This window comes from Symphalangus syndactylus, chromosome 1 (genome assembly GCF_028878055.3).
Source record: "Symphalangus syndactylus isolate Jambi chromosome 1, NHGRI_mSymSyn1-v2.1_pri, whole genome shotgun sequence".
NCBI lineage: Eukaryota > Metazoa > Chordata > Mammalia > Primates > Hylobatidae > Symphalangus > Symphalangus syndactylus.
In genome coordinates this window covers 101814806-101833822 of record NC_072423.2, presented here as the reverse complement: position 1 = coordinate 101833822, position 19017 = coordinate 101814806, and the positions used below count along the sequence as shown (strand labels likewise).

Here is a 19017-nt window from a genome sequence, read left to right as displayed (position 1 = left end):
AAAAATCCATTCTCATAAGCTGCCCAGTCCCGTCTGTTGATCTGTTAGCATTTAGGTTTTCCGTTATTTGCTGTCTGTTGCCTCTGTTCCTCATTCCTTAAGGTATTTCTTCTTTCCTGCTTTCTTCTGGGCCACTGAAATGTTTTTGTATTTTGTTTAAATTTACCTACTCTGATTCTGACTGCGTCTCTTCACATAAGCTCTGCAAGGCCTGCTCAAAAGGCTGTAACACGCACCTCAACCCCACATGCTCTCCATGGCACCCACACATGTGCTTCCATTGAAGCATAGCAGCTCTCTTGCCCACAGCCCCACGGCCGCCACAGGCCCCACAGCTGCCCTGAGAATGGCACTGCACAGGCCCCACGGCCGCCACAGGCCCCACTGCCGCCACAGGCCCCACAGCTGCCCTGGGAACAGCACTGCACAGGCGCTGCCGGACACTGCTCTTGTCTTCTTGCACCATCACTGGCATCTCCACAAATACTCAGTGGGAGGAGGCCCTACTGTCGGAGAACTCTGCAGGGAGCCTCTGGAACAGGTCTGCTGGCTGTGAGGGCTCTTGGTTTTGAGTGACTTTGGACACTGGCTGGATGCGGAATTCTGGGATGACCTTTCTTTTCTCCCAGCACTGGAAGACGTGTGGGGCTTCCTTCTTCCTTCTGGCCTCCCAGGTTTCTAACAAGTGCCACGGTCATTCACTGCGGCATCTCTTGTCAGTACCAGGCCACCGCCGTCTGACTGCTGACAGAGGACGGCTGCCAAGGGCTTTTTCTTTGCCCCCTGTTCTCAGCATTTGGCTGCGTGCATCTGCATGTGTCTGTGAGCCTTATTTGGGGTTTGCTTAGCTTCTTAAGTCTGCAGGTTTGTGTCTTTGTGGGAAGTTCTCAGCCATTATTGCTGCAATGTGTTTCTGGCCCCGCCCCCTTTCTCCTCTCCCTAGGAGTCAGACTTCAGCCTTTTTGGGACTGTCCTACAGGCTCCAGCAGGGAGGACACATGCCTCAATCCCAGGGCCCTCACACGACCCAGACAGACTTGCTGGTCTTTTGGGTGGCAAGTGGCCCTGAGGCCCTCTGAGAAGTCTCCATGTTTCTCTTAGTTTGAGTGGATTTCTGTCCCTTGGTTTGAAAGGATTCCTGGGAAGGCACTACATGCAATTAATTCACACACATCTACTACTACCATGATGCCAGCTCCAGATGAGAAGGACCGAGAGGCACATCTGGGTGGCCTAGGCCCTCCAAGGGGACGTAGGTCTGCCCAACACCACATCCTACACTCCTCAAAGGACTCCTTTTCCAAACAAACCCAGTACCACAGAACACGCAGGAGCAGAGCCTCTGGGAAGGGTGCCAGGCCCTGCCTGCCCAGGGGCAGAGGCACTGAGCCAGCGCTTGGCCACAGGTGGCTCCAGAGCCACAGTGGACACAAGGCCCTCGCGTAGCTCTCAGGTGCTGCCCTGTCACCTCAGGACCCATCTCCATGCCTGATCCACGGAGGCCACCACCGTCTCACATTGAGCTTGCTCCCCTCAAAGCCATAAGCACTGTCCCCATCTTCCTGGGCCATGCCTGGCTGTGACATCTCATCTTCCTGGGGAATTAACAGAGTGAAGCCAGCTGTTGTCTGCACCTGCCCCCGTGTCACCCATAACCAAACCAAGCTGTGACCCATCATGGCCATGAGGGTGGGGCCCAGCAGGACTGAAGCCAAGGGGACGCCTGCCACCTGCCTGTGCAGAAACTCCCCTTGGCTTCTTGAACGCAGAACTCAGCTTTGTCTGGGAACCAGCTTTTCCTGTGCCAGGGCCAGGAAAGCCATGTCTGTGGGTAGGATGACTTTCAGGACGCACTCACAAGCACACGTTCTGTCCCTGACCTGTGTGCACTGACAACAACAGGACATCAGGGAAAAGCTTCCGCCCTCCTCAGCCGCACACATCCCAGGCTAAGCCCAGCAGACCCAGCCTCCTCCTGCCTGCAGCCTCCAAGGCTGCCTTCAGCAACCTAGGCCTGGCGGCGCTCCTTACCATGCTATGCAAGTGGGGTGGCTCAGGGCCACTAACGGACACCCACTTACTGAGGAAATCAGGGTGCAGTGCTTCCAGTAGAGAGCTACCAGTACCAGGCATGTTGGACGGTCACAGAGAAGGCACCTGAGCCCCCATGAAATGAGTGGCCGAGCAAGGAGCTGTGGCCTGCCCAGCCCAGCCCAGCCCTCACTGTCCCATCCACAGCTGTCACGGGAGCCGGTGGAGAAGGGCTCTCTGCAATCTTAGGGCATTCCTTCTGGAAATGTCTCTGTCCCTAGAAACATAGCCCATCAACCCCCACCAGCTCCTGCACCTTCTGGGCCCCACTGGGGACCTGGGTGGCTGGGCCACTAGCCCAGTCTGTGGCCTTTCCACAGGAAGGTGGATGCTGTGGAAGGCCTGTGCCAAGACTTCTCAGGGTCTCCAGGTGAGAACGGAATCTGAGAGGACAGGAGCCTGGGGCAGCAGGGGCTCGGAGCCCACTGAGTCCCCCAAGAGAAAACGGGCTGCAGCCAGGCAGCACTCACGTGTTGCACACGGCCATTGTCTGACACGTCTCTCCTGTGCAGAACTCCGAGATGGTGCTATACTGCAGGTTGATGTGGTGGAAAAACGTCGTGGCTGGAAGAGAAGAGAAGGAGCCAGCTGTGAAAAACACCAGAGCCGAGCCACCCTGTCCACCCCTGCTTCCAGCAACAGTGCAGGAGCTCAGCTGGGTGAGCTCCGCCTGTCCACGGGCCACAGTCTCCCCTCGTGGCAGGGGGCTGCTGAGCACCAGCCGTGGGGGTCCTCCTTGAGGAGGGGCTTCGAGGAGGAGCAGGGAGGAGGGAAGGGGCCCGCCCCCAGGCCCCTGCGCACTGTTGCTGGCCAGCCACTCGTTAAGGTCAATCTCGCGGGGCAGCACCACCAGCTCCTTGAACTGGAAGTCGGTGATCCTGGCCTTGGTGTGCTCAGGCTCCAGGTAGGCTTTCCGCTCCTCCGCAGCGGGCTTCTTGCCATTGGGCTTGGCTTTGGACTTCCTGCCAAGAGAGGAGACATGGTGTGGTCACTACGTGCCCATCAGACCCACGGCCTGCCCATGGGTCAGTTGTGGCCAGCACAGGTGTAGAGGGAGCTGTCCAAGCCCATCGGGGCAACCCTGCCTCCCTGCCAGGCTCAAAGGACACCAATGGGACACCAACGGTGAGGCTGCTCCGCAGAGGGGCCAGTGGAGCTGCCTTGCATGGCGCCTCCTGGGAAGAAGGGCTGGCGCTCCCACTTGCCACATGGGCCCCTGCACGGAGGGCATCCTCACCCCTCACCACCTCCTCCAACCAGGGAGGGGCCCAGGGTTTAGGGCCCCCAGCGCCCACCTTCCAGTTTTCCAGTGCTCTTGGAAGGAAAGGAGAAGCAAACTCTCTCACTCTTGGCTTCTTTTGAGTTGGCCAGCCTGTCCCTGCCCCTGCCGCTAGTGGCCCCGGTGAAAACATACCGCAGGCCTTGTGCAGGGTACCTGCCTTCCTGGCCGGCCTGACAGCACGGGGCCCCTGGCATCAGGCGGCAGCCTGGCCTGCAGCTCCAGTGTCCCTGTTGTCCACCAGGCCTGGGGAGGCCACAAGGTGATGAGGATGGGGGCCAAAGGTCTTTGCAGCAACCTGACCCTGTCCTTATTTTTTTCCTTTCTCGTTTTGAAAAGTTGCTAATGGTTTATTTAAAAGAAAGAGAAAGGAAAAATGCTCCCTGAATGCCAGGGAAATGTTTCCCTTTCAGCTTCTCACAGCAGATCTTCGCCTTAAAAGGCGACCAGCGCAGGCCTCTGGGGGCAGTGCTGGCAGCGGCCAGAGCCAGGCAGGGAGCGGGGCAGGGGCAGGAGCAGGGGCAGGGGCAGAGGCAGGGCCCCTGGGCCCCGGCACTCCCACTCCACCATCTCTCCAGAGCACAGGGTGTGGGGGTCTGAGGAAGAGGAAGCACAGGTGTGGACGGGCCACATGCAGTGTGGGCACTCGGGGTCCTCACAGTACAGGGGTGGGACTGACAGGGACTTGAGCTTCCGTATAGTCTGCAGCCCCTCGCCCCAGCATAGCGAGGTACCCAGGCTCCACACCAGCCTCTGCTAGGCCATGCCCAGCGTGTCTACCACAGGGAAGGCTCTCCCCATGACGCTGCGCCTGGCCCTGACCACCAGCAGGTGGGCCTGCAGCTCCCTGCCCTGTGCTCTCACAGCACACCACACCCCACCCGGGCAGCTACAGCCTAGGCTCGGCCTTCCCATTTGGAGGGGTGGGTTGCAGTGGGGGCCTGGGCTACCAAGCGGGCTACAAGTCATCTCCCTCCTCTGTGTCTTAGGAGCTATGTCAACTGGCAAGCTCCAGGTGGCAGTTACCTAGTGGTCACGCAGGGCTGCCAGCAGGAGCAGCTGTCAGCACGCTCACTCTCAGGGTGTGCCCCAGGGCCTGCTAGGGAGGCTGCCCTACTGACAGTTCCTGCCCCCTCGCCAGCCTTCCAGGCCGGGGCTACCTTCCACCTCCAGTCCTCAGAGAGGGCTGGGCAGGGGCAGAGCCTGGAGACCTGGCTTCCCTCTCCCAGGCTCTGGCTGTGGTCAGGAGGTGGTGAGCAGCCACCACTCCAGCACTGGCGCCTCAGCCTCCCTGCCTCTTCCCGTCCACACCTGCTCTCCTAGAAGACAGAAGAAAAGTACGCACGAGGCCCTCCAGGCTGGGCCTCCCCAAGCTGTTCGCCCAATTTCACCCTGTCCCCAGCACCCAGGGCTGACCGGGCCCCGGAGCTTGGAGCACTGTGAGACAAGCTTCCTGCAAGCCTACCTTCTTTGGACCCAGTCACTCATTCCCACCATGGGGCAGGTGGATGGGCACTGGCCCAAAGGTAGTAGGACCAAGGGGACGCGCAGGACATGGCCTCTGCTCCAGGAACGGCTGTGCGGGCACCAACAGAGGCACTTCCACGGGAAAGCCCTGAACGCCTGGCAGCACCCATGTCTCCCTGACCTCAAGTGCCTTCCTTCCCAGGACAGGCTCTCAGCGAAGGCCCAGGCCCGGGCAGGAAGCAGTCACTCTAAGGCAGCCCACTGCTTGGTCCAAGCCAGCGGCAGCTGCCGAGGAGGCCTCAGAGCACACGACACCTCTGTGGCGCCCTTCTCGTCCTTACTCATTCTCAGCTTTGCCCAGTGGAGAAAACAACTCTGCGGCGCCCCCGCAGGCTCACAGGATCTGCGCCGTCCAGGCCCAGAGGTGTGCCCGGTCACCGCCTCAGTGGCCCAGCTGCCCCTCACCCAGGGAAGTGCTGAGGCCCTGCGCCCTGCTCCCAGCTCCCCCTGAGCTGCTGGCTAGGAGCCCCGGGGCACAGAAAGACCAAGTCCTTGGATGTGGAGGGAGGACTGTGGGAGCAGACCCCGGCTGCAGGCAGGACAGAGATGGCGCTGAAGGGACTGGGGAGTGGACCTTGGACCTCAGCCCACCCACAGGGCTTCTGTGACCACTTGGAAGAAGCAGAAAGGCAGATGCTGTGTGCACAGCCCCCAAAGCAAAATCCCTCACACTATTCCAACAGGTGGGCTCTGAGCCTGGGTCCTGCCTGGCAGGCACCATGCACTTGGGAGGGGCTGGGCCAGATGGAACCACCTCCCTCCTGCCTCCCACACACTCACCAGCCTCACCTCCCTCCTCCCTGCTCCAAATGCCCTGTTCTGCCTGCCACAGGGGTCTGCACCCTGCTTGTAGGCACCAGCGGCTGCTCTGCCAACTTGCCCATCTTACACCAGGCCTAGCAAACTTCTCCTGGTCCTTTAAGAGCCTGTCAAATGCCACCCTCCCCATTCTCACCAGTGGTACCCATGACATTGTGCCAGTCGGCCTCCTTGGCACCCAGCACGTAACCGATCCCTACTGGGAAGTGAGGCAATCCCTGCTGGACACAAATTTGGTGGGCAAGGGAAGGAGCACAGGGAGGCATCAAAGCTGCTGGGCTCCCGTGGAAAACGCAGACAACCACACAGTCAACACACAGGGGGCCTCACCCTGCCCACAGCAGGTGCACACTGCTTCACAGGCAGGAGGAGCTGGGGAGTGGGCTGGGAGCTGCCCACTCCTCGTCCGCCCTGAGGGATGAGGACAGCACAACTGAGTGCCCCGCACCTGTGCCACGAGCGTCGACTTCATTATCACAGGGATGGAATCCTAGCCAGGCCCCACAGCCCACAGGAATGGGGTGCTCCAGGCTCAGAGACCCCCACTCGCCCAGAGCACACTTGCTATGGAAGTCGAGCCTGTAGACCCTGAGGTGGGTGGGCAGCAGCAGGAGGTGGCCCTCGTCTGGCACTTCTCACCACAGGTCAATGCCAAGGGGTGGGGCAGGCACGAGGGGCCCAGAAATGCAAGTCCCCAAGCCCAGGCCTGGAAAATATGGTGACGAGGCGGAGTGTGGGGTGCAGGAGAGAGAAAGGCCCGCAGGCACCGCCTCTGAGGAGGGCGTGGTCCTTGGACCGCACTCAGCCGACTGCACCGGGCCCCTCACGCTCCTTGGTTCCGGTGAATGTCAGTGCTGGTTGGTCCACCCAGAGCCTGAAAATCAAGGCTCCCAGTGACCCCTTTCCCCAAGACCCGGCCAGGCAGAGCCCCCAGCAGCCACCCAGTACAGAGCCCGGGGCTCAGCACACCTTGCTGCCCGGGGTACACGCCACGGGTGCCTCCTGTCACCCCAACATGCAGGGAGGGCACCACAGGCTGGGGTGCTTGACACCACCCCCACCCCTACATTTCTGATGTGGCCTTCTGGGTGTTGGGGGGTGCCCTGAAAACTGCATTTCTAACACTGTGTTCTAACCCGAGTTCTCCCTGGGTGCTGATCCCACTTCTGTCACAGGGCCTCAGGCCGAGGGGTGGGAAGGCCCCCCGGAGCCCCTGTCCATCTCTCAGCACAGCCTGCACTGCCCACAGGCTTCGGCCAGCTGGAAGCTGTGGAGTGTGGCTTCTTCTCCTCTGAATTTAATTGTCTACCCCCACCAAACAGGTCAGCAGCCCCAGACAAAGCGAGCTTTCACCAGCCTACTGTGCCCTCTGCAGAGAGGCCCATTGAGAAGGAAAAAGCCAAGATGGGACGAGGAACGCCTGCAGACATCCCAGACCAAACGTCCAAACAGGCAGGTGCTGCTGCTGTCCTAGAACCTCAGCCCCACGTGGCTGCCATGCTCCACTGCACCTCAGCCCCTCCATGAGTCCAGCTCCCAGCCAAGGTGGCTTCCTCATCGCTTCCTCTGAAACCTTCCTGAGCCCCAGGGAAGGGACTCCGCCCGTCTTCCTTAGGGCCTGGCTGGGCTCCAGGCCTGCCTCTGTGTCTCCTGTGGAGATGCCTTCAACATTCGGCCTCAGACACACAAGCACACACTGGCACAAGCACACACACACACACACACACGCCAGTCCCCTCATGCCACTGATGTCAGGCACCGTTTTCCTGATTTGAACTCACGAGTACTGCCAACTTGCCCACACGTTTCCAAAACCTCACAGTTTCACCTTCAGATAGGACATCTTTGGCAGGGTCACCGGCAGGCACCCTTGTGTCTACTTGGGGAGCCCTCCCTGTTGAATGCACAGGTGATCGGGAGACAGGGAAGGAGCCTATGAAGAGAAAGATGGAGCCGGGTGCCCAGGGACAGGCAGAGGCACGGAGATGCACATGGGTGCCGCAGCCCCCAGCCCCTGGAGGGCACGTCCAGCAGGCCACGGTTGCCTCACACCCCCACCAGGCAACCCCACCCGGGAGGACGCGCTCACTGCTGCAGCTGGCTGTGCCTGCCCCACTCCCCTGGCCCCTCATGCCCACACACGGGTGCACGCTCCCACACACATGGGCTCACACTCCTACACACGCCCCTGCACACACCCGGCTGAGTGGTGTGGGCAGGGAGGCACCCCTGCAGCAGGTCAGAGAAAGTACAGGTGAGAAAAGTGTCAAAAATGGATTTTCCGGCAACATCCCTATGGCAGCCAGCACAAAAATAGGCACCCGGGAGCCCCATGCCACTTCTCTGGACAAAGCCACACAAGGACAGACTCCGGGTCACCTCTGCCTGGGTGGCTGAAGCCCCTGCCCAGGGCACAAACAGCCGCGGGCTGGGACAAAGACAGGCATGCCTGCTGGCTGCTGAGGAACCACACCCTGTGGGCTGCGGGAGGACAAGGCAGGCTCCTGTGCTGGCAAGGTGGGGTCAACCCTGAAGGTCGAGGACATCAAGACTCGCTCCTCTCCCACAGAGCAACAGGAAGTGCAGGCGGCTAAGGAAAGCCCCACTCGGCAGGCTCCAGAGCAAACACGCCAGGCTGGCCTGGACTGCACAGCTGCCTCTGCCCTGGACAGCTTGCGAGTGGCCCAGCACAGCTTGCTGCACAGCCACTGGCCACACTGGGAGGGCAGCCATGGACACAGTCCGCCGCCTCCCCAACCTGACCTCCTGGGGGCCAGAACAGGGCAGACAGATGTGCTACACACCCCTTCCCCAGCCAGGCCGGCAGGTGTTACCTGAGCACTTTGCTGACGGCCTGAAGCACCATTTTGCAGCAGAGTCCAGTTTGTGGGGACTGGCTAGGCAGGGCTTGGTCTTCAGGGAGACTGCAGTGGTCTCCCAGCATGATGTGGGCGACGGGGAGGTGGGGAGGGGAGGTGGGGAGGAGAAGCGGGGCGGGGTGCCGGCTGGCCAGCACTCGCAAATGCCTGCTGCTGGGCCCTCCAGCCTCTCGGCCCTCCACCCTCACTCCCTGGCCAATGGGACGCCTGGCAGAGAAAAACAGCTGCTCCCTTTCCAGAGGCAAGGGCTGGCCAAGGCTGGTTAAATAAGGGAGCATCTGAATCGGCCTTTTCAAAGTGGCATGGCTGTCAGAAAAGGCGGTGGGGGTGGGACCAGAAGGGAGGGGAAAGGGCCATCCTTGGCCTGCAAGAAGGACCCATCAGAGAGGTCCTGGGGTCCACCTCAAGGTCCTCTGGTGCCAAGCCCCCAGGAAAGCCCTTCTGAACACAGGCAGCAGCTCTGCTGATGAGCTCCAGGTCGATGGCACTCCCCTCACCCTTGTCCGGCCCAGCCCAGCCCAGTCAGTGCTCGGGCTGGGGACAGACAGACGGACAGATGGGCCGCCCTGCCCTGCAGTGTGTACACAGCTGGAGGCACTCAAAGTGGCTTTCCTGCTGGATGGCCCTGGAGAGAGAAGGGGCCGACCAGCTTCTGCAGTGCCTGGATGGTGCTGGGCTGAGGCTGCTGCCAGCCAGGGCCACAGGGCACCCAGCCCAACAGAAATGCCCAGAGCAGCTCCCCATGGGGGCGCATAGAGCGGCACAGCGCTGGCCTTCCTTCTGGCTGGTCTGCACACAGGAGACCACCACATCCCGAAAATGCAAACACCTGAGAGGGCAATGCTCTCATCCTGAGTCAGGGTGGACCCCACTGGCAGTGACAGCCCCCTGACAACACGGGGTCATCAGGAGCACCCCCCACCCGCATGGGAGCCATACTTCCTGTGCTTCCTGCCAATCAAGAGACCCCAGCATCTCCAGCCACTGCCCCTCAGAAGCTGTCCCAGCACCTCTGTCGGTGTGAAGCCCTGCAGGAGTCAGGACACAGCACGCGGTACCAGCTGCTGCGGGGAGCACACAGCCATCAGGAAAGCAGCCAGGGCGGGCTCACCCCTATGAATACCAGCCCCCATGGGGGTTGTGGTGTCTGGACTGCACGCACACACACAGCCTGGGCACACAGGGAGACAGCACACCGACCCAGCACAGACGCACTCTCCAGGAGCCACAGCAGAGGCGGACGGCCCCAGGCTGGCCCCCGCCTCCCTAAGCAGCAGCAGCAGCAGCAGGCCCAAAAGGCTGCATTTTCCCCACTAGGCCAGTCCCTAAGCCACGCTCTGAGCAGTGCGGAACTGGTCTCTATAGAACAAACAGCCCGGTGAGGCTCAGGAAGTCCATGCGCCCACGGGCCTTCCTCTGCCCTGGCAAGGCCATCCCACAGCCCTGTGGTGCCACACGCACCCAGGCACCGTGCTCACGGCTGCCGGTCTGCCCTCGGGGGCTCCACCAACAGTGGAGACACAGGTGCTGGCAGGTCACCCAAGTGGCAAAGGGAGCCACAGGAACAGCGGGCTCCAGACCTGGGGAGGCCCCCGTGAATAGCAGGGCTGGGACCAGGAGGTGCATGACGCAGACCTGCCCACTCTCGGGAGGCATGGCCTGGACAGAGGAGGCCGCGCAGAGGCCCATGACAGGGAGAATGAGCTGCTGGGGGTTGGAGGGCAGAGCACAAGGGAAGCTGGGGATGGTGGAGGCTTCGGGCACAAGAAGCCAGGCAACCAGGCAAGGCAGTGGTGAGGGTGGCACGGGGGCGGGGAAACAGTCAGGACAAGGTGCTGGGTAGGGTGAGGGGAGAACGCCAAGCGTGCCCAGTGGGTCTGGTCAGCACACGGCAGCTCTGTGGCTTGTGCCACTGTCCCAAGAGGGCTGGGCTGGCACCAGAGGAATGTCCACATTCATCTGTGTTTGTTCACTGGGGGACACGTGCAGGGAGCAGGTATTCCTATTGATCAAAACTTAGGGAATGGGGCAGGAGTGGGGGAGGGTGAGGGGCAGGTGGAACCCACAGACAATGAGCTACAGACACAGCACTGGGAAGAGGAGCAGACCCGGAGCAGGCTCTGCAGACTCCACGGGGAGCTGCCACAGAGGCCCGCAGGCCAGTGACGGGTGCCAGTGTGGCCTGGCCCCGCCACCCCAGAAAAGGAAGAGCAAAAGCACCTTCTGGGCACAGCCAGGGCCAGGAGCTGGCCAGAAACAGAGAGGACAGGAGCGGGGCAGAGGCACCACACAGTGGGGAGCGGTCACAACCAAGGCGGGACGGGGCAGGGGCACGGGCCATGTGTCTGTGTCAGAGGTTATTTTACCTTTAACAAGCTTTTAGTTTTAGAAAAGTGTTAGATTTACAAAGAAGCTGCAAACACAGAATCCCCATGGCCCCACACTCACTCTTCCTATTGCTAACCCTTACACTAGGATGGTCTGTTTGTTAACAATGAACAAATCCATGTTGACGCAGCAAGGTCCACACTTGACTCGGATGTCTGGATCCGTCCGCTGCTCTCCTCACGATGAGGCTGGGCTGTGGGTGTGGGTAGGAAGAGCACAGAGGGAAATGTCCCCCTCGTCGCCCCGTGCCCACAGCCCGTCCTGTCAGCACGGCTCATCGCGGGAGGTGCTCCCGATCTCCTGGCTGAGGTTGTGACTGTCAGGCCTCCCCATGCAAAGATGCTCTTGTATTCCCCGTCCCGCACTGTGCTCTCGAACGAAGCTGCTGCCCGCAGCCCACACTGAAGGGGCGGGGACCACCCCTTACCACCCTGACGGAGGAGTAGCTACGAGAATTACTGGAAGTTCGGCACCAGAGAGCGGCCTCTTCTCAGTCACTCATTTATATATTCAGCCATTTGTTTATATTGGGATGAAGTCCTGGCTATTGAGGCTGCACTCCGAGCTAGAACACAACACTACTTTGTTTTGTGAATCACACTGTCCGTCCTTGGCCCTGGGGAGCCCCTGCCGTCAGCTGCTGGGTCCCCTGATGCGCCCCCATCAATAGACTTTTCATTTTGGGGCACGTCCTGACTTCCTGGCACTGCAGGGTGCTCCAGCCTCCTCCTGCATTCCCTGCCCCAGCCTGGGAATCAGCCCCTTCTCCAAGGAGCCCTGGTTCTTTTCATTGGAGAATATTAAAAACTGGCCAGGCAGCCAGGCATGGTGGCTCACGCCTGTAATCCCAGCAATTTGGGAGGCCACGATGGGCGGATCACAAGGTCAGGAGATCGAGACCATCCTGGCTAACATGGTGAAACCCCATCTCTACTAAAAATACAAAAAAAATTAGCCGGGCGTGGTGGTGGGCGCCTGTAGTCCCAGCTACTCGGGAGGCTGAGGCAGGAGAATGGCGTGAACCCGGGAGGCAGAGTTTGCAGTGAGCCGAGATCGCGCCACTGCACTCCAGCCTGGGCAACAGAGCAAAACTGTCTCAAAACAAAACAAAACAAAACAAAAAACTGGCCAGGCATGGTGGCTCATGCCTGTAATCCCAGTATTTTGGGAGGCCAAGAAGGGACCATCACTTGAGCCCAAGAGTTTGAGACCAGCCCGGGCAATAAAGGGAGACCCCATCTCTACAAAAAATGTAAAAATTAGCCAGGCGTGGTGGTGTGTGTCTGTGTTCCCAGCTACATGGGAGGCTGAGGCAGAAGGATCACTTGAGCCCAGGAGATTGAGGCTGCCGTGACCCATAATCACACCACTGCACTCCAGCCTGGGTGACACAGCGAGACCCTGCCTCAAAAAAGTAATGAATGAATTAAAAACGGAGACCCGGTCAGGCACGTTGATTCACATCCGGAATCTCAAGAGCACTTTGAGAGGCCCAGGTAAGTGAATTGCTTGAGGCCAGGAGTTTCAGATCAGCCTGGGCAACACAGCAAGACCCCCATTTCTAAAACAATTTTTTTTTAAATTATCTGGGCATGGTGGCATGTGCCTGTTGTTTCAACTACTGAGGAGCTGAAGTGAGAGGATCACTTGAGCCCAGGAGGTTGGTGGCTGCAGTGAACCATGACTACACCACCTCACTCCAGCCTGGGTCTACACAAACGAAAAACAAAAACACTAAGATCAGAGCACTGGGTGGGCTCGTTGCTAGTGGGTGTCACTGCTTCCAGGCCCTCTCAGCTGGAAGAACATGGAGGCACATGTGCGTACACACATGCACTCATACACCTCAATCTCCACCTACATGTTGACATTTGTATCTATACTAAGCTAAGCAGGAGTTCCCCTGAGGTCTCCAGCCCACCCCGGCAGCCATCACTGCCTGGACCACACCGGCCCCTCCACTTGCTCGTCTGTAGCCTCCCCTCCAACAAGGAGACTCCTGGAGAGCTTCGTGTTTTTAATCACTTTGTGAAAACAACAGAAGAAGGAGCTCAAAAGCTACGGAAGCAGCAAAGCAATGCCCCCGGCACCCTCACAAAGGCACAAGGAAAGTGGGGTCACTTAAAAGCAAGCAAGAAAGTTTCACGGTTGAGTCCAATGAAAATCAAAAAGAATAAAGAGGAGAGTAACACTCTCCCACTGACAAAACATCCCAGAAAGACACACACATAACACCGACGAAGTCACAAAACACAGACGAAGACACACAACACAGACGAAGACACACAACACAGACAACGACATACACATAACACAGGCGGAGACACACAACACAGACGGAAACACACAACACAGACGGAGACACACAACACAGAAGAAGACACACAACACAGAAGACACACACATAACACAGGTGAAGACACACAACACAGACGAAGACACAACACAGACGAAGACACAACACAGACGAAGACACACACATAACACAGACGAAGACACACAACACAGGTGAAGACACAACACAGATGAAGAGCACAACACAGGCGAAGACACACACATAACACAGACGAAGACACACAACACAGATGAAGACACACAACACAGACGAAGACACACAACACTGATGAAGACACACAACAAAGATGAAGACACACAACAAAGATGAAGACACAACACAGATGAAGACACATAACACAGATGAAGACTACAACCCAATAAGACAGTCAGGGAAACAATGCAATTTAAGAAAATATTTGAGGCCAGGCGCAGTGGCTCATGCCTGTAATCCCAGCACTTTGGGAGGCCGAGGCAGGCGGATCACCTGAGGTCAGGAATTCAAGACCAGCCTGGCCAACAAGGTGAAACTCCGTCTCTACTAAAAATACAAAAATTAGCTGGGCGTGGTGGCAGGCGCTTGTAATCCCAGCTACTTGGGAGGCTGAGGCAGAAGAATCGCTTGAACCCGGGAGGTGGAGGTTGCAGTGAGCCAAGATTGCGCCATTGCACTCCAGCCTGGGGGACAAGAGTGAGACTTCGTCTCAAAAAAGAAAAAAAAAAAAAAGAAAAGAAAAAGAAAATATTTGAAAAAAGAGGCAAAATAAGAATCAGGAATGAGAGGATAAACCATTTTTGAAATGAAGTCTAAATTAGAAAGAACACAAAAACCACCATGATGTCCAAGTAGAAGATGGGAAGGAAGAATTTCTTAAAATAATAAAGGAAAGAAGAGATTTCTGCTTCCACTCATGACAGAGTAACTGACACTGGACCTCACCTCCACTGTCAACAACTACAAACTGGGTAGAATATATGAAGAGCCTGGCTTCAGACCCAGGATACCACCGTGCAAGACGGTGGCCCCTGCACACAGGGGATGAGAGTGGGAGCCTCCTGGGCTGTAGGTGGGGATGGTGAAACCACACGGGGCCTGCAGTCTGGAGAAGCTGAGGTGGCAGGAATGGAAGTCTCAAGCTGCTGAGCTGTTGAAATCTGCAGCATGAGGAGGCAGTCAGGACGGAGCTGCACAGAGAAGGGACTCTAAAAATATCAACAGGGATCCAAGGAAGCCTCTGGACAAATAGCTGAGGGTGTCAGAGAGAACATCTGCAAGACCTGGCAGAGAATAGCTCTGGGAAGCATGAGGAAGAGAAGTTCTGGAGGTCACACGGGGCAAGAGACAGACGTGTTCCCACACCCAGACTGGAGACACCTTGGGCGAATAGATTTAACAGAGATTCCACAACGGCTGTGCCATGGGGACTGGGCTACAATAGCCCAGAGTGAGGGGTTCTCTGGACCTGGCATAATAAAGCTTAAAAACAAGCCTCAAACGGATCCTAACTAACCAACAGCAAATTAACTGCCTGCCAGAACAAACCACACTACTCTTTAAGGGAGGAAAACAGAACTGAGACTTTCAACAACATTGCTACCACAATACCTAGTGTACAAAAAAATTACTAGACAGGTGAAGCAGAAAAATGTAACTCATAACCAGGAAAAATAAGTCAACAGAAACAGGCCTAGAGATAACAAAGATAATGAAAGTAACAAAGACTTTAAAAGAATGAAATAAATATATTCAACGATTTATTTATTTATTTAGACAGTCTCCTCTGTTGCCCAGGCTGGAGTGCAGTGGCGCAATCTCAGCTCAGTGCAACCTCTGTCTCCCAAGTGATTCTCCTGCCTCAGCCTCCAGAGCAGCTGGGATTACAGGCGAACACCACCAAGCCCAGCTAATTTTTGTGTTTTTGTAGAGATGAGGTTTCACCATGTTGGCTACGCTGGTCTCAAACTCCTCACCTAAAGTAATCTGTCCACCTTGGCCTCCCAAAAGTGCTGGGATTACTGGCATGAGCCATTGTGCCCGGCCAATATATCCAAAGATTTAGAGGAAAGGTTGGACATAATCAATAAAGCAATTAGGGCTCTGAAAAAATCGCAAACTCCACAAAATAATAAACAAAAATTCCTGGAACTGAAGAATACATCGAAAATGAAATTTTCAAGAGATGAAATGAACATCAGATTAAACAGTGCTAAAGAGAAGATTACAATAAAAACATCACTTATAAAAACATGTAGAATGCAGCTAAAGGCAAGCTGAGGAAGAAATATATAAATGTTCATATTAGGAGAGAAGGCTTAAGATGAGTGATTCATACATACAATCCACCTTCAGAAGCCAGAAAAAGGAAGTGCATATTAAATGCAAAGTGGAAGGAAATAACAGAAGTCTATGAAATGAAAAATAGACAAATAACGAAGAATTAAACACAAAGCCTGGAAAACTTAAAAAAAAAAAAAAAAAATCAATCAATTTCCCAAGCAGACTAAGCAGAAAAGAGACAGAAAGCCAAGAGAGGAAGAGGGCATAAATTATCGATATCAGAAATGAAAGGGACATTCCTACAGATCCTACAGATATTAAGTGGGTAACAAGGCACTGTAAGGAACCGAATGCCAAGAGAAAATGTAGATGAAACAGACAAATTTTTCACAAACACAAGCTACGAAAACTGACATACGAAGAAGTAGAAAATCTGAATTTATAATTAAAAAGCTTTCTACAAGGAAATGGTGGGTGCAGGTGGCTTACGGATGAACTCTACACACGATATAAATAAGAAATAATACCAACCATACACATACTCTGTCAGAAAACAGAGGAGGAGGACCAGCATAATGCTGCTGCCAAAGTGAGACAACAGCATTCCTAGAAAAGAGAAATTAAAGCCCAATATCCTTCATGAATGTGGATGCAAAACTCCATAATAAAATAGTAACAAACTAATTCAACAACGTATTGAAAGGATAATACAGCATAGCCAAGAGAGATTCACCCAGTAATGTAAGCTTAGCTAACACCTGAAAATCAATGTCATTCACCACATTAATGAAAGGAGAAAAAAACATGGCCATCTCAATTAGATGCAGACACAGCACATGGCAAAACATGTGTGCAAACTCTCAGCAAACCAGGAACAGAAGGGACCATCCTCAGCTGAGAAAGGACATCTATAAAAATTCTGAAGCTAACATCAAATGCTGCTGATGGAGTAAAGATTTTCCCCCTAAAATCAGGAATAAGGAAGGGGCTCCGAGCACTTCTCACTCTCACCACTCTTATTCGGTGCCACTCTTATACCAGTGGCACAATGAGGCCACTGTAATGAGGCAAGAAAAAGGTGTACAAGGCATAAATACCAGAAAGAGAAAGGTCATCTTGTTTGGCAGGTAACATGGTTATGTAAACAGAAAAGTCTAAGGAAACTGGGGCAAGTCTGCTAGAACTAATAAGTAAATTTAGGGGCATCACAGGGCACAAGGTCAATAAAGAAAATTAATTTTATTCCTATATAACAGCAACAAATAAACGGAAAATACAATTTATAAAACTGCTATTTACAATATAATTTTTAAATTTAGGAATAATCTTAACACAAACGTACAAAACCTCTCACTGAAAAGCACAAAACAATGCTGAGAAAAATTAAAGACCTAAACACATGAAAAAATTTACCATGGCCATGGATTAGAAGACTCAATATTGTTAAGATGTCAATTTTCTTAATTAAATACAATCCTATCAAAATCCTGGAATAATTTCTTATTTTTAAAAGAAATTAACAAGAAGATTCTTTTTTGTTTGTTTTTGTTTGTTTTTTGTTTGTTTGTTTTGAGACAGAGTTTCACTCTTCTTACCCAGGCTAGAGTGCAATGGCACGATCTCGGCTCACTGCAACCTCTGCCTCCTGGGTTCAAGTGATTCTCCTGTCTCAGCCTCCTGAGCAGCTGGGATTACAGGCACCCGCCACCATGCCCGGCTAATTTTTGGTATTTTTAGTAGAGACGGGGTTGCACCATGTTGGCCAGGCTGGTCTCGAACTCCTGACCTCAGGTGATCTGCCCACCTCGGCCTCCCAAAGTGCTGGGATTACAGGCGTGAGCCGTCACACCCGGCCTAACAAGAGGATTCTTAAATCCACGTGGAAATGCAAAAGGACTTTGAGGGATCCAACCATTCTTGCAAAAGAAGACCCAAGTAGCAGGATTCACATGAATTTCAAGACTTACCTTAAAGCTACAGTATTAAACACCAATATAAACATAAATAAAACAGAATAATGTTCAGAACTAGACCTACACTTACATGGTCAACTAGACGTCAACAAAAGTGTGAAATCAATCTAAGGGGGAAAGGAACATGTTTTAAATAAATAGTTCTGAGAAAACTGAGTATCTCTGAAGAAAAAGAAACCTTCAATCCCTACCTCACGCCAAGACAGATCAGAAACCCAGACATAAAAGCAAAACTAAAATGCTTCTACAATAAAACACGGAGAGTATCTGTGCCAAGCTCAAAGTAGGCAAAGATTTCCTAGAATGTAAAAAGCACTAACCAAAAAGTGACAAAATACATTTCATCAAAATTTAATCATACACACATTTCTATTCAATATACTGTTAAGAAAAATGAATAGGCAAGCCACGGATGGCATATATCCAACAAAAGACTTCTAGCTAAACTATAGAAAGCAGGTCTACAGTTCAACAATAAAAGAGACAACTGTTGAGTTGTTTAAAAAGGGCAAAAGACTGGAACAGACATTTTACATAAGAAGACAAATAATGGCCGATAAGTACAAGAGCAAATGCCATGCCCTCCAGAATGGCTAAACCTGCACAGACTGAGAACACCCAAGGCACGGAGAAGGCAGGAACCAGGAGACTGATGCACTGCTGGCAGGGCGAGGAACTACTGAGGAAAAAGCCACAACTACTGAGGAAAAAGCCACAACTACTGAGGAAAAGGGCTAGCAGTTTCTTAGAAAGTTAAATATGCATGTAGGATTCCTTAATTCCATGGCTAAGTACTGACCCAAGAGAAACAAAAACACACATCCACATAAAGGCTTCTACAAGAACGTTCACAGAAGCAGTGTTCACAATAGCCAGAAACTAGAAACAACCCAAAGTCCACGAACAGAAGAACAGTCCAACAAACGACAGTATATTCATACAACAGAACACTACTCAGCAACCCAAAGCATAAAACCACCACTAAGATGCAACGCACAGCTAAGCCCCACAGATGTGATGTCAGGGGAAAAACGCCAGAGACAAGAGCGGGGACCATCTGATTCCATGTATCTTATGTTCTAGAAGAGGCCCAATTAGTCCTTGATGAAAATAAATCAGAACAGTGGCTGCCTGTTGGGAGGGGAGGTGGCAGGCAAACAGTGAGGAATGACTGGTAAGGCATGTGGTGGTGTTTTCTGGGAAGACGGAAATATTTTGCATCTTGACAGGGGTGTGGGCTACAGGGGAATTCATATTCATCAAAACTCACCTAACTGAATACTTGAGATCCGTGCATTTCATTGTTTGTAAATTATATGTCAACTTCTGAAAAACTAAGTTTCTACAAAGGAGGAAAGAGAAAGCATTTAAGAGAAAGCGGCAGACAAAATTAAAGGAAAAAAAGACTTACAACTACATATGGAAAAGGCACATGTCACCTCAGACCAA

At 54.1% G+C, this 19017-nt stretch overlaps 1 protein-coding gene across 4 annotated transcripts in view; it reads right to left on the bottom strand.

The window, feature by feature from the left end:
- MOB2 (MOB kinase activator 2) overlaps positions 1-19017 on the bottom strand; it is a 70329-nt gene that overhangs the window by 7958 nt on the left and 43354 nt on the right. For 3 of the 4 annotated variants that reach the window (XM_055272281.2, XM_063636084.1, XM_055272261.2), the window contains 2 exons: positions 2893-3053; positions 2562-2655 (listed from right to left, as the gene is read on the bottom strand). In XM_055272281.2, coding sequence (XP_055128256.1) covers positions 2562-2655; positions 2893-3053 — 255 coding nt within the window. Of the gene's footprint in view, positions 1-2561; positions 2656-2892; positions 3054-8550; positions 8915-19017 lie in introns of those variants that run through there. The other variant, XM_055272271.2, reaches the window with a different exon arrangement.